The 14,625-nt window shown below is 38.1% G+C and overlaps 3 protein-coding genes across 5 annotated transcripts; 2 read left to right on the top strand and 1 right to left on the bottom strand.

Annotated features, from left to right (window-relative positions):
- The first annotated feature begins 4,898 nt into the window (after positions 1-4,898).
- On the top strand, positions 4,899-6,559 carry rps27a (ribosomal protein S27a). The gene is made up of 6 exons (XM_079460840.1): positions 4,899-4,967; positions 5,061-5,125; positions 5,824-5,878; positions 5,954-6,039; positions 6,161-6,292; positions 6,387-6,559. Exons 2-6 carry the CDS (start codon positions 5,078-5,080, stop codon positions 6,531-6,533), a joined length of 468 nt encoding a protein of 155 aa, XP_079316966.1. The 5' UTR covers positions 4,899-4,967; positions 5,061-5,077; the 3' UTR covers positions 6,534-6,559.
- A 356-nt stretch (positions 6,560-6,915) lies between these two features.
- mtif2 (mitochondrial translational initiation factor 2) lies at positions 6,916-12,380 on the bottom strand. 3 transcript variants are annotated; one of them, XM_079460837.1, is made up of 14 exons: positions 12,197-12,380; positions 11,724-11,874; positions 11,502-11,631; positions 11,175-11,346; positions 10,311-10,471; positions 10,049-10,225; positions 9,757-9,896; positions 9,429-9,553; positions 8,593-8,797; positions 8,193-8,445; positions 7,952-8,092; positions 7,592-7,756; positions 7,359-7,499; positions 6,916-7,249 (listed from the first exon to the last, which is right to left on the bottom strand). In XM_079460837.1, exons 2-14 carry the CDS (start codon positions 11,862-11,864, stop codon positions 7,077-7,079), a joined length of 2,124 nt encoding a protein of 707 aa, XP_079316963.1. In that variant the 5' UTR covers positions 11,865-11,874; positions 12,197-12,380; the 3' UTR covers positions 6,916-7,076. The 3 variants fall into 3 exon arrangements, with proteins under 3 accessions (XP_079316963.1, XP_079316965.1, XP_079316964.1); XM_079460839.1 differs by having other exon boundaries at positions 11,724-11,835; positions 12,197-12,370; XM_079460838.1 differs by having other exon boundaries at positions 6,918-7,249; positions 11,724-11,885; positions 12,197-12,370.
- A 250-nt stretch (positions 12,381-12,630) lies between these two features.
- Positions 12,631-14,625, top strand: LOC306896654 (ubiquitin-ribosomal protein eS31 fusion protein). Its single transcript, XM_079460836.1, has 6 exons — positions 12,631-13,025; positions 13,129-13,193; positions 13,890-13,944; positions 14,020-14,105; positions 14,227-14,358; positions 14,453-14,625. The coding sequence occupies exons 2-6, from the start codon at positions 13,146-13,148 to the stop codon at positions 14,597-14,599; spliced, it is 468 nt and encodes a 155-aa protein (XP_079316962.1). The 5' UTR covers positions 12,631-13,025; positions 13,129-13,145; the 3' UTR covers positions 14,600-14,625.

Genomic DNA, 14,625 nt, shown 5'->3' with positions numbered 1-14,625 from the left:
TTATGGATGAAGTAATGAAAAAAAAATTATTCAAATGTCAAAAGATTTAAATGGAGAAATTCCTTAAAAAGTGATAATGCATTAGCTTGAATAAGAAACCATTGTCAGGGGCAATGTACATAAGTAAATAGATTAAGTGACATGCATGTTGAGTTTGTCTCTGTATTAGTTCTTAGACAGTCCTGCATGCCTCGGGTAATGTGTAACATGCTACATGAAGCCTATATCTAATATGTAAATATCTGTTTCTTAACCTTCACTACAGCCTTATGAAAAACAGTTATAGGGATAAATGTTTTTAAGAACATTGAAGGAAATATTCATATGAAAATGTCTACAAATAAATAGCATAAATTAGAAGCTATAAATTGATCGTCAGCTGATATTATCTTCTTCTGGCAAGCTGGTGAATATTATTGTCCACACGTCTTTGTTGTGAATGAGACAAAGGCAGATGTGATGGATAGTTTGTCTTTTCCAGATACTGTGTTCTCCATTGTGACACAGACGCCATTAGGAAAGCAAAGTCCCAAACCGGTTCTGTGCAGTCTTTGTGCTGCTCTGGAGTCACGCCAGCGTGCGCAGACTGATAACCTGATCTTTGTTTTTCTAATCGATTATACATGTGTTCTGTGTGCTAAAAATAAAATGAGGCTTTAACCTTTTTAGCATTTAAAAAAGTATTTCTAAACTTAAAAGCAGCTTTACTCATCTCACTCATTTCATTGATCTTGTCATATGGATGGCGATTATCTTGAAATCCATTATGTTGATGAGTCAATGTGGTGCAATAGTGTTGTAACAGTCATACTTCTGAGAACACAGATGTCTACCGTCTTTGTCATGTTTGGTGAGGAAAAAAAAGAATCTCCTAGACCTTTCTCTAACATTTATAATCATCACCATAATCACAGATTATTCATCATTTGTCATAATTGTTAAAGGGATAGTTCACTAGTTCACAAATGACTATACATCATTTACTCACCTTCGAGTTTATCCAAATCTGTATAAATGTCTTTGTTCTGATGAACACAGAGAAAGATGTTTGGAAGAATCCTTATAACCAGAGAGATTTTGACTACCATAGTAGGAAAATACATCTTTAAAATACATAAAAAACAGAATAAAAAAGATGATGTAATTTTTGTGGGAGTCAATGGGGGCAATGTTTGGTTACAAACATTCGTCCAAATATCTGTCTCTGTGTTCATCAGAACAAAGACATTTATATACATTTGGAACAACTCGAAGGTGAGTAAATGATGACAGAATTTTCATTTTTGGGTGAACTATCCCTTTAATGTTGGATTCACTATTGGATCTATGATCAGCCTGATTGCATAACATAGATAAGTTAAAAATAGAACCAATATTGTCAAATAACAATCAGTTTTAAGTCTTGTGGGTTGGCTAGGAACTGCTGAGTGAACTGACTAGCCCTAAAAGGACTTTGACTGAATTTATCAGATGGCCTTTGTGGCTTCTGCAGTGATGTAGAAGTTACTGCCAATGATATCATTACATTGTGTAAATAACAAACATTGAATTAAACAGACGTGTATACAACAGTCACTACAGGTTGTTCGTCGTTGTAGTGATGTTGTGTTTAATAGGTGTTAGGCAGAACTTTGAGCTGTTGTTTATTTAAAAGGGTGGCAACAACAATCTTATTAAAACTTCAGTGTTCATTTAATTCTTTATTTAAAAATGGCAGTTAAAATCAACATTATTCTTTGCCAAGTCAAATAGTTCATTATAAAACTGTGTGAATAAGTACAGTAAATGGTTTCTCAAGGAGTCTTCTCCTTCTTGAGCAGAAATGAGAGGGTCTTCATCAAATAGCATTAAAACACACCCCATATTAAAAGTACTATAGTATATATTCTATACTGAAGTAAAGTGAAATTCCTAGATATCATTCTTTTTAAATACACAACCTTTCAAATATATAGTTTTAAAGTCACCATGAAACAGAATTTGCGATTGACATTTTTTCCGTATCCGAGTGAAGCGGCTTCTGGAAGTCGACATAAATGTAGGGTGGGGCTTTATTTGTTCAGTGACTGACACAGGCCTGGAGGGCTAAAAATGCCTGGCCATTAGACAGTCATTATAGTCCAACCCCTTTTTTGTTGCTTACATCATGTTTTGAATGGTTGTTGTAGAGAGGGGAAAGGTATGGTGAACCAAGAACAACAAGTGGCGTATATGCAGTTACAATGATAAACCACTAACTAACAAGCATTCTTTAGGGGTAGAGCAGACAGCATACTATGCCCTCTATTATTGGTCAGAGTCAATGTTAGACTGGTTAAGAGGATCTAGAAATGGTTGCCATATGTTGTAAAATTTGTCAAGATTACCCAAAACTCCCTACCGGATTCTTTCCATGTGCAATATTCCAGTAATATAGGTCAACCAGGTCTTGAACTGAGGGACATCAGCGGATTTCCAGAGTCTTAGAATGATGCTCTTAGCAATAATCATTCCATAAGCAATGGTATTTTGTACAGATACATTGTGATCTGACAGAGAGAGAGAATATCCAAATAATGCAATCTCTGGATCGGGCTTGAACACAAAACCGTACATGTCAGAAAACCACTTAAATATGTCACACCAAAAATCATAAAGTTTAGGGCATGTCCAAAAGAGATGGGTAAGAGAGCCCTCTGCAGATTTATACCTGTCACATGTAGAAGAAATGGTGGGAAAAATTCTGTGTAATTTAGACTTTGAATTGTGCAATCTATGCATCACTTTATATTGAATTAACCGATGCCTAGAATTAATAGAACAAGACCGAATCCTGCTAAGACTCTCCTCCCACACTTCATTTCCTATCCGTATATCTAATTCTACTTTCATATTTTCATAGAACATACCTACTGCTAAATATTTTTATAATCCATGCCCACTGTATTATATTCTCTCATTGTACTCTGTATTTATTTTAACTGTATATCCTGCACTTGCTAACTGCACTTCTGGTTAGACCTAAACTACATTTCGTTACACTGTACTTGTATATGTGTAATGACAATAAAGTTGAATCTAATCTTATCTAATCTAATCTAATTCTTCCTCCCAAGCCGCTTTTACAATGCCTGGTTTATGAACAACTAATTCATAACCTTTGTAATCATTTAATTGGTTTATTTGACTACAATTAGAATTAATTTTTTTAGATATGTTGCCAAGACAACATTGCTTGCATTCAATGTAAATAAAGGCACCTTTTACCCTAAATTAAACATGAATGATACAAATTAGATTTTTAAATGTTGTTTTAAAATAAGCAGGTTTCATGCAATACAGGATGTTAAGTCAAATCACGTCTTTTTCTTCTACATTACGATTTTTCAGTTCTCCTTCTCTGGTTTTCTCTTCTCTGGTAAAACTTTGGTAGAATGACATGAGAAAGAGAAATGAACTATTCCTTTTAGGGACTTACATTCTCAGATGAGAGCGAAGTTTTGTTAATGAGAGCGAAGTTTTGTTGATGATTGAAGAAACCTCATTAAACCATCTCACCCCATAAATGTGCATCAATTCTGTTTGATTGTTTGATTTTAATGTGCATATTCCATCCACCCCAGCAAAAAAATGCAAACCATCTTGTAAATTGTTCCATTATCTTGCCTCATCCGTTTGCTGACCAGACATCTGATCACAAGAATGTTGTCATAATGCCAGACCTCTGCTCACTTAGATCTTATCTCTCTCTCTCTCGCTCTCTCTCTCTCTCTCTCTCTCTCTCTCTCTCTCTCTCTCTCTCTCTCTCTCTCTCTCTCTCTCTCTCTCCCCTCTCTCTCTCTCTCTCTCTCTCTCTCTCTCTTCTCTCTCTCTCTCTCTTTCTCTCTCTCTCTCTCTCTCTCTCTCTCTCTCTCTCTCTTTAAAGTGATTCCTACAATACAGTTTAACACACGGACTCCACCCTTGCATAACTGTGGTCTGTGTATCTACTTGCAACTTCCCTTGAGCATTTATCAAAGGCAGAGACAGCCCTGTTTTTGGAACACAACGTGCCTTGACACATAACATTTAGGCTTCTGGTTTCTTTAAGGAGCCAGTCTACGTCATCACGTAACATGAACAGTACTAACAGTAACGGCTCTTAATAATGCATGGAAATAAATGCATGTTAATAATCAACATGTGCATTTTTAAACATTGTGCTGTGTGTGCATACAAGTGGCTGATGTCTGTAGAGGAACATAGAGTTCAAGCTTGTTTCCTCTTTCATAATGTATTTCTCCAAATCCACATCTGCTCATTCCTTTAATGGTATCAGGGGATGAAATAAGTGCAATGTTATGTGAAGCATTCAGTGTGTTTCTCTGTTACCCAGAGTTACAAAACCAAGATCACACAATATTCACACAAGGACTGACAGAGCCGGGTAAATTAGCCAAAGACCACAAGGGCTGGAACTGTGTAATACAAAGATAGAGAAAGAAATAACTTTCACGTGCTTGTCAGACCTGAAATAAGTGAAGGATTTTGGGGGAAACATCATTTCTTCTCATCTCGATACGTGTACCGGACTATTGTTATAGCGCCCCCGGTGGTGTACACAACATCCCTCATAGGAAATCTACTTGTGAAATGTGGACAAAATTCCATTTATGAAAATAAATCAATTAAAAAATGGAATAAAATAATTTGAATATTAAACAACCATACGAGACATTTTTAAGAATAATACTAATTATGATAAAAAAACATTATCTTCCTTACGGGCGAATGCGTGTTTATCAGGACAGCACATAACATATACATTTTTCGACACCGTAAAATTATCAAAAGCCTTTCAGATAACAGATGAGGCATTAAATTAACCTTATTTAAAAATCCGATATACATTTGGGCATTTTATTTCAGGCAGTACGCCGGACAACTTCCGGAGCACGTTGCGCCTAGAGAAGGACCCTTTTCGGTTTCCGCCAATCTAAGCGCTGATGGTGAGTTACTGATACGAACGAAATAAATCGATTGTTTGCACAAATACTCGTATTAAGTTCTCCCAGAAACGTTCCTATTTCTTTTATGCACAGGTGGATTGGACATCAAGATGCAGATCTTCGTGAAAACCCTTACGGGTAAAACCATCACCCTTGAGGTGAGACTGAACGGCTCGCGGCATGGCTCGATCGCACACAGAGATTGAGTTTATGTTCATATTTGGTCATGTTGGGTCACATATTTTACAATATAAGTGATTTTTAAGTCCTTATGAATAAATTTAATGAAGTAGTATGCGTTATGTGAACTATTGTGCTTAAACGAAACGCTGAATAATTCGTCTGGCGAGTCATGTGCCTAGCCTAAAATTGTGAGATATGAGCACAATTTAACATTTTATTATTAACATTTAATGTTCGTGACGATACATTCAGAGTAATATAATATTGCATCGTGGTCGCAATTTGTATTGGCATTAAATATACGGCATTACTACAAAGTTGCATATACGTTTTCTCCTTTATGAACTTAAAGAAATGATAACAATGTATATAGTGTAGTTTTTTTTATTTAAACCGACAATGTGCTAATACTCAATGAAACAATTAAACGAGGCGATTTAGCAAATCTTTAACTAGATGATTTAAAATTAAATCACATTTCATGGATTAATGTTTTGTTTAAATTTTACTTGACCCCAGACATGGATGATCTATGATTCCTGTGAACTTTTAAACCAACATGCAGCCTGTAAAATCCCTATCCTTATTATATAATGACAATCCTTAGTAAAAGTATATAGATATGGACTTTAAGACATTGTTCATCTAAACTAGATTTCATCTGATATTGTAGGTTGAGCCTTCTGATACTATTGAAAATGTCAAGGCCAAGATCCAGGACAAAGAAGGTAATTTGTTAGGTTTATTAAGGATATTGTAGATCTGTTAAGAAAACCGTTAAGCGTTTATTGTCCTCGTTGCAGGCATCCCTCCTGACCAACAGAGGTTGATTTTTGCTGGAAAACAGTTGGAAGATGGACGCACCCTGTCTGATTACAACATTCAGAAGGTCAGTCAATAGAAACCATGATATATGTCCTCTTATGTTTTACAAGCCCTTCATATAATGGACGCTTATCCGATTTGTCAAATGTAATGTATTTTTGGTCCCATTGTGTTTGTTCATCCAGGAATCCACTTTACATCTCGTGCTGAGACTGCGCGGTGGTGCTAAGAAGAGGAAGAAGAAGTCCTACACAACTCCCAAGAAGAACAAGCACAAGAGAAAGAAGGTCAAGCTCGCTGTGCTGAAATACTACAAGGTAGGTCGCTCATAAATGAGATTTGTTTATCCGTTACTGTTGGACTCTCAGCATCAGGATGACGTTTACACGGACTTGTCATTCTTTACTTAAGGTGGATGAGAACGGTAAGATCCACCGTCTGAGGCGTGAGTGTCCAGCAGATGAGTGCGGTGCCGGAGTGTTTATGGCCAGCCATTTCGATCGTCATTACTGCGGGAAGTGCTGCCTGACTTACTGCTTAACACAGCAGACTTCGTAAATAAACGTGCTCTGTCACATTTAAAAGTGTATGTTTTTTTGTTAATGTCTCTTGATACATCCAGATAGCATGGTACAGAACTTGTAGGTTTTCTGCAGTGTTTTTCCAAAATCTAAATCTTATTTAATTCCTGTGCAGTTGTTGTGATTGAGCCCGTTTGTGAAATGTTAAGATTTAGGCCCGGTTTTACAGACTAGGTTTTGCTTGAAGAAATTGATATTTACGTCGCTTTTAATAAAACGCCTTCAATAAATACATTACTGGTGTGCACCTCGAAACAAAGTTAGGCCAATTTATTTTCATTTAAGGCTCAAACCTTCATTTTAGTCTGGGACCGTGCAAATAAAGCTGGATTTTTGATAAAAGCCCAAGGAGTCATGATCATGTTAATTCCGAGATCAACTTTGAGCAATTTTCTCATTTATTATAAATTAAACATTTATATAGACAGTTGGGTTCTGATTTGACAAGTCAAAATAAAGACATTATTGTTAATTTAGAATTGGTTTGTAGCAGCGATTGTGGGTTATTGTACACTGGTGCTTAAAATCCTGGATCCCAACATATATTTAGTTTTGTCTCTGATTCATTGTAACAAACAATTTCATCGCCGGGTCTGAATTCAAAGTCCTCATCATCAATAGAGAGACCACATTCCATGCCCGTCTTCACTATTGGTACATCATCCTTAAGGTGTTTCATTGTGGTGACACAACCTGAGGGAACAGAGGAAAGTGGGTCAGAACTGGCATGTGAAAAACTTCCAAAAAATGACATCAAACAAAACACTTATCAGTTTTCTTCCATGTCCTACGGCTGGCTTACCTTCCCAGAGAACATCTCTTCCTCGTATGAGCCTGAACTTCATCTTTTTTTCCAGCTGTCCCTTCTGCACTCTACAACCAGCCACTGGAACTTTCTTCTTTCCCACAGTCACATCAAACATAGCCAGAACAGAAGCCTCACCTAAAGAAAGAGGAGAAGATCCAATATTCAAGAGTAATCTTTCAGTCAACCGTGACTCCTGATTTTATCTGATATTGTTGCAATAAACTCACCGATGATATTTTCCTCTGTGACTGGGGTAAGTTTGCTGCTTAGGTCTTCTTTCAGTTCATCAATGAGTTTGTAGATGACTCTGTGTAATCGCAGGGGAATACCCTTCTTAGCAGCCATCTGCTGAACCGCTTTATTTGCAGCTACGTTGAACCCGTATATGGTACCTGGAGATAAAATAATACTGGATCTCAGTTAAGACTACATTGTCAAGGTAAAGAAAATGCAGTTTTTAACAATATCCAGGTTTGACGAGACTAATGCGTCCCTATTTGAAATGTATTAGAAGAAATCTTATTCACAGGTCTTACAGACAAATAAAATCGAAATAAAGCCACATTCGTCCTGCCATCCTTTCCCACCTGAGAACGTCTCTGCCAGGTTTATGTCACTCTCTGAGATGTCTCCCACACCGAAATGTACCACGTCCAGCTGACATTGGTCATCGGCATCGTAACTTTCCAGAATGTTCAAAATGGCCTCCACTGAGCCGTCGACATCACCTGCAAAATCACACAAGCACAGGATGTCAATGTCTTTACCCGTCATGACTTCAAGATGAATAAAGACAGGACTGATGAGATGAAGGCTCCAGCGGTTCACCTTTGATGATGACGGGCAGCACGAGTTCCTCCGTCTCAGTCTTCTCGCTGACCCTGTGGGTGAGCTTGTGTTTGTTGGCCCGGTACATGGCAGCTCTTCTCTGTCTCCAGGTGAGATGGGCGGTGCTCTCTCGCTCCTTCTTATAGACATCCTGGTGCTGCTTCTGCTTGGCTTCGATGGCCTGCTGGTCGTCTTTCAGCTTGTCCTGTTCCTCCACGTAGGTGCGCCATTCCACCACCTCACGAGCCCTTTGCTAGGAACACAAAAAGAGATTTTCGACAGAGGATGGAAATGGTTATGTAAAGTTAGATTAAACTGAATTTGGTTTAAGAACCTCATGTGCCGTTATATTTGGAGTTCAGGGAACATAGATACTTGTAGGATAGGGCTTAGTAGATACCTCAGATTCAACCTCCAGGATCTCCTCACCAGCAGATGGAAGATCTTTCCATCCCACGATCTCCACAGGGATGCTGGGTCCGGCCTCAGTCAAAGACTGATTATATTCATCAAACATAAAGCGTACTTTAGCCCAACACTTGCCGGCCACCAGCGTACAGCCCTTCCTCAGAGTGCCACGCTGGATGATCGCCGTGGTAACGGACCTGTCAAGGAGCAATTGGTGATGTGAATGAGTAACAACACACTTAATTCACGATTTGATAAAGTACAAAATACAACAGAATTGATTACATTGAATGTTTAACTCAACATTCTGTCGTAAATGAATGAAAATCAAATCTGTGTATGAATATGAATAGGATGAAGCAGGTCACATGTTTGCAGCTCAAACAATAGGATTAAACAGACAACATATTGTGAAAAAATACTGCTTTAGCTCCACAATACATGTTTTTTGTCTCAATAGTTTGTGTCATGATATATCATAACACCCCTGTAAAAGTGTTTGAATTATGAACTTGAAACAGGCTGGTTGTCTTATCAAGCATGTTTTTTGTCTCATGAATTTCACCTTATATTATCATTTTATTAACTTTCATTTAAGCTGGAAAAGTAAAACTGAGATTGAAAATATTTTTTTCCCAGAAGTGTCCTGGCCAAGATGGGCAGCAACAGATACTCACAAAGTTGAATTTATGATTTTCAGAGCATCAGATCCTCAGCTATCCTGGAAAGTGCTGAGTGAAATCTTATTTCGACTAAGAACATCTTTAAAATGTTCAAACTTTCCTCAGAAGAAGCCATAGCAGTGTCTCTTATGATAAGGATACTCACCCTTTGCCTTTGTCGGTTCGGCTCTCAATGACCGTCCCCTCGACCAGACCTGTGGGGTCTCCCTTCAGCTCCAGGACCTCCGCCAGAGTAACAGTTGCTTCAGCCAGCTCCAATAAATTATCCCCCTGCAGAGAAATTCATTTAAATGATAAATGAACGACATATTTATGACAGTAACATTGATTGACTCGTGCCCAAAACCAACTCGGACTACCTGAATCACTCAAGGAGACAATACTTGTTTTGTCTTATTAGAAATACCACTTATGACCTTATACCTGTAACATTTTTGTATTTGCATTGTCTAAATTCATCTGGGTCGCTGTACCTTTAACGCAGATACATGGATGGCCTGGATTTCCCCACCGAACTCCTCACAGACCACATCATGTGCTAACAGCTCATCCTTCACAAGATGGGGGTCGGCCTGAGGTTTATCACATTTATTCACAGCCACGATAATCGGAACTGCAGGAAAAATCCCATTCACAGAGAATCAATACCACTGACACACAACTGTGAATCCAGCTGGATTACATCAGTCAGTTATGAATAAACATATAACCTGATTACGTCATATATTACTGTCATTTCATTATCATTTTTAAATTGAGTGATACCTTTGGCTTTTTTGGCATGCTGAATGGATTCGATCGTCTGTTTCATCACTCCGTCGTCAGCGGCAACGACTAGGATGACTATATCCGTAACCATGGCTCCGCGTGCCCGCATGGCAGAAAACGCAGCGTGACCGGGCGTGTCCAGAAAGGTGATCTTCTCGCCTGAGGGAAGCTGAACTGAAGATAGAGACAGACTCACGAATTGCCACAAAAGTAGTTTTGAATGTAGTTTCCTTTGTAGATTTGTTGAGAGTTTCGTTACCCCGAAAAGCCCCGATGTGTTGCGTGATGCCCCCCGCCTCCTGAGCAACGATCTGGCTCTTCCTCAGACTGTCCAGCAGGGTGGTCTTACCGTGGTCAACGTGACCCATGATGGTAACCACCGGAGGTCGGGCGACCAAGTGAGCAGGATCAGGGGGATGTCTGAAAACAGCAATTCATACAGTTTATAAGCCAGAGAAATGGGCGAAGAATGCATCATATTATATACAATTCAATATTATTTTATTTATATAGCGCTTTTCACAATGTGCATTGTTCCAAAGCAGCTTTACAGGGGAAAATAGAAACCGAAAAACACAAAAAAGGCAAAACACACTACATGGTGTTTCATATAATAAGTTAAATTATTCTAAATGATAATAATAATAATAATATCTAATGTCAGCAGTCTCCCGGTGGTTTATTTAGCATATTTTACAATTTAAGTGAATGCTTGGCTGAAAAGATGTGTCCTTAATCTAGATTTAAATTGGGTGAGTTTGTCTGAGTCGGGAAGGCTATTCCAGAGTTTAGGTGCTACGTATGAGAAAGCTCGACACCCTTTGGTGGATTTAGTTATTCTAGATGTTATCAAAAGTCCAGAGTTTGGAGATCTTAGAGAGCGTGATGGCTTGTAGTGTGATAGAAGCTCTGTTAGGTAGTTAGGGCCTAAACCTAAGACCACAAGCGAAAACACCTAAATTTAGCATTTTCTTTTCTTAACTAATTCCGAGTTGTCACACATTTTCTTACATTTAAAATTGTGCAGATATCTATTTATTATTTTAACTTTACATTCTTCTCAAATACTAAAATGTTTCTTTCCAATTTTGAAAACAATTAATTTCATTATAATCCTCCGTACCGTCTCTGTGTGTCTTTGTTTTCTCTGACTTTGGTTTCCACTAGTTTGGCCCATTTGTGTTTCATTCCAGATCTCTTCACTGCCTCTTTAATCCATTTCTCCTCCAGCACTGTGTCAGGCTCCAGCTCATCTATATCTACTTCAGTGTTGAGCAGAGCCTCATATACATGATCTAATGAGGGAGATTTCACAAATCAAAGACATGGCAGAAGGAAAAACGTTGGAAAGTTAAAAATAGGCAGGTTTAGTATAATAATATATTAGCAAATGTTTTTGAAAATTAGTGCCACTAGGGCATCCCTGGGCTATCTGGATGAGACCGCTCACCGATGTCTTTATTCATGGCTTTAGCGAGTTCATAGACTGTCATCCTCTGTTTGATCTCCACCTCCTGTTTCTGTTGTTTTTCTAGTTTCACTGGCTTTAAGATCTTCTGACCTTTGAAATTGCCTTTATTCTACAACAGGAAAAACACAGACATTCAACTCGATACACGAAGACAAGGTAATACGGTCTGTAATATGATCAGGAATGTGAAGCACATCTCACCTGTTTGGCCGCCAGGTGCCTGACTTGAGGACAGGTGTATGGTGGTCCAGGGGACCAGATGGGCAATGAGGTAAGACTTGGGCCTCCATGATGCCAACATGATGACGCGGTCCTGCCGATCAAGGATGAAATCCGCTTCATTGCAACTTAACTGATAAAAGACTTGAGTTTATTAGTTCAGACACTACGTGAAGTTTTTACAAAGTCTCTTTCAAAAACGTAACATTTTAGATTGTAAATAGAATCATAGTAGTGTAGATGACAACTACAATTGCTTATAAACTTCAGTCATCATAATTCAATGGTTTAAAGAATAACCAAATTAATAGGAAATGCTGAAAAACAGACAAATACTTTTTAAACGACACTTAAACAGACCCTCAAAACTATAAACAATACATTGCACTGCAGTATCTCAGACGCACTAACGTTAGAACATGATGATTTCCATGCATATTATATTTCCTACTTACTAAAAACAATTATTAAATGCGCTCGAGCCGATATTCACTGTGTTTGTTTCAACGCAGCATCATGGAAGGCAAAATAACGAAGAAGAAGACATCAACAGAAGGGAAATTAAACCCTAAATCAGATGTCATTCTGCTGTAAGGGCGCCGCCATGACAGCATGTCACATAATGCACTGCGCATAAACGCGTAGCTGCAGTTTAGAACACAAACACACGAGGGCGACATAATCATGCATTCATATGAAACCGATGTGTAGCCGGAGAACTAAATAACAAATCTTCGAATTTAAATCTTCAAGGTGTAGTTTTAATTCAATGGCTATTTTAAATCAAATTATTACATCCTCAGCGTAATTATTAACTTGTCAATTATTTTATAGATCATTTTCTGAAGGGCGGAAGGAAAGCATTGTCACGTGGAATCTGTTACGTTTCACAGCGATGTTTAGGAGAAAGCGATCGAACTATTTTCTCATAACAGTGAGAAAACCAACTGCGCGGTGGAAAAAAGGGAATAAAATAATTTGAATATTAAACAACCATACGAGATATTTGTAAGAATAATACTAATTATGATAAAAAACATTATCTTCCTTACGGGCGAATGCGTGTTTATCAGGACAGTACATAACATGTAAATTTTTCGACACCGTAAAATTATCAAAAGCCTTTCAGATAACAGATGAGGCATTAAATTAACCTTATTTAAAAATCCGATATACATTTGGGCATTTTATTTCAGGCAGTACGCCGGACAACTTCCGGACGCTGAAGAGCACGTTGCGCCTAGAGAAGGACCCTTTTCGGTTTCCGCCATCTAAGCGTTGGTGGTGAGTTACTGATACGAACGAATAATAACGAAATAAATCGATTGTTTGCACAAATACTCATCTAAAGTTCTCCCAGAAACGTTCATATTTCTTTTATGCACAGGTGGATTGGACATCAAGATGCAGATCTTCGTGAAAACCCTTACGGGTAAAACCATCACCCTTGAGGTGAGACTGAACGGCTCGCGGCATGGCTCGATCGCACACATAGATTGAGTTTATGTTCATATTTGGTCATGTTGGGTCACATATTTTTACAATATGTGATTAAGTCCTTATGAATAAATTTAATGAAGTAGTATGCGTTATGTGAACTATTGTGCTTAAACGAAACGCTGAATAATTCGTCTGGCGAGTCATGTGCCTAGCCTAAAATTGTGAGATATGAGCACAATTTAACATTTTATTATTAACATTTAATGTTCGTGACGATACATTCAGGGTAATATAATATTGCATCGTGGTAGCAATTTGTATTGACATTAAATATACGGCATTACTACAAAGTTGCATATACGTTTTCTCCTTTATGAACTTAAAGAAATGATAACAATGTACATAGTGTAGTTTTTTTTATTAAAACCGACAATGTGCTAATACTCAATGAAACAATTAAACGAGGCGATTTAGCAAATCTTTAACTAGATGATTTAAAATTAAATCACATTTCATGGATTAATGTTTTGTTTAAATTTTACTTGACCCCAGACATGGATGATCTATGATTCCTGTGAACTTTTAAACCAACATGCAGCCTGTAAAATCCCTATCCTTATTATATAATGACAATCCTTAGTAAAAGTATATAGATATGGACTTTAAGACATTATGTTCATCTAAACTAGATTTCATCTGATATTGTAGGTTGAGCCTTCTGATACTATTGAAAATGTCAAGGCCAAGATCCAGGACAAAGAAGGTAAGTTGTTAGGTTTATTAAGGATATTGTAGATCTGTTAAGAAAACCGTTAAGTGTTTATTGTCCTCGTTGCAGGCATCCCTCCTGACCAACAGAGGTTGATCTTTGCTGGAAAACAGTTGGAAGACGGACGCACCCTGTCTGATTACAACATTCAGAAGGTCAGTCAATAGAAACAATGATATATGTCGTCTTATGTTTTACAAGCCCTTCATATAATGGACGCTTATCCGATTTGTCAAATGTAATGTATTTTTGGTCCCATTGTGTTTGTTCATCCAGGAATCCACTTTACATCTCGTGCTGAGACTGCGCGGTGGTGCTAAGAAGAGGAAGAAGAAGTCCTACACAACTCCCAAGAAGAACAAGCACAAGAGAAAGAAGGTCAAGCTCGCTGTGCTGAAATACTACAAGGTAGGTCGCTCATAAATGAGATTTGTTTATCCGTTACTGTTGGACTCTCAGCATCAGGATGACGTTTACACGGACTTGTCATTCTTTACTTAAGGTGGATGAGAACGGTAAGATCCACCGTCTGAGGCGTGAGTGTCCAGCAGATGAGTGCGGTGCCGGAGTGTTTATGGCCAGCCATTTCGATCGTCATTACTGCGGGAAGTGCTGCCTGACTTACTGCTTAACACAGCAGACTTCGTAAATAAACGTACTCTGTCACATTTAAAA

The sequence above is a fragment of the Barbatula barbatula genome (genome assembly GCF_947034865.1).
Source record: "Barbatula barbatula genome assembly, chromosome: 7".
In the NCBI taxonomy this organism is placed as follows: domain Eukaryota; kingdom Metazoa; phylum Chordata; class Actinopteri; order Cypriniformes; family Nemacheilidae; genus Barbatula; species Barbatula barbatula.
This window is presented reverse-complemented; position numbering and strand designations above follow the sequence as displayed.

Coding starts and splice junctions, on each gene's coding strand:
- rps27a (XM_079460840.1), top strand. CDS start 5,078: ATGCAGATCTTCGTGAAAACCCTTACGGGTAAAACCATCACCCTTGAG. Junction 5,879..5,953: donor CAAGATCCAGGACAAAGAAG/GTAATTTGTTAG, acceptor TCCTCGTTGCAG/GCATCCCTCCTGACCAACAG. Junction 6,040..6,160: donor CTGATTACAACATTCAGAAG/GTCAGTCAATAG, acceptor TTGTTCATCCAG/GAATCCACTTTACATCTCGT.
- mtif2 (XM_079460837.1), bottom strand. CDS start 11,864: ATGAAGCGGATTTCATCCTTGATCGGCAGGACCGCGTCATCATGTTGG. Junction 8,446..8,592: donor TCCTGGAGGTTGAATCTGAG/GTATCTACTAAG, acceptor TTGTGTTCCTAG/CAAAGGGCTCGTGAGGTGGT. Junction 7,500..7,591: donor CACAGAGGAAAATATCATCG/GTGAGTTTATTG, acceptor CTCTTTCTTTAG/GTGAGGCTTCTGTTCTGGCT.
- LOC306896654 (XM_079460836.1), top strand. CDS start 13,146: ATGCAGATCTTCGTGAAAACCCTTACGGGTAAAACCATCACCCTTGAG. Junction 13,194..13,889: donor GTAAAACCATCACCCTTGAG/GTGAGACTGAAC, acceptor CTGATATTGTAG/GTTGAGCCTTCTGATACTAT. Junction 14,106..14,226: donor CTGATTACAACATTCAGAAG/GTCAGTCAATAG, acceptor TTGTTCATCCAG/GAATCCACTTTACATCTCGT.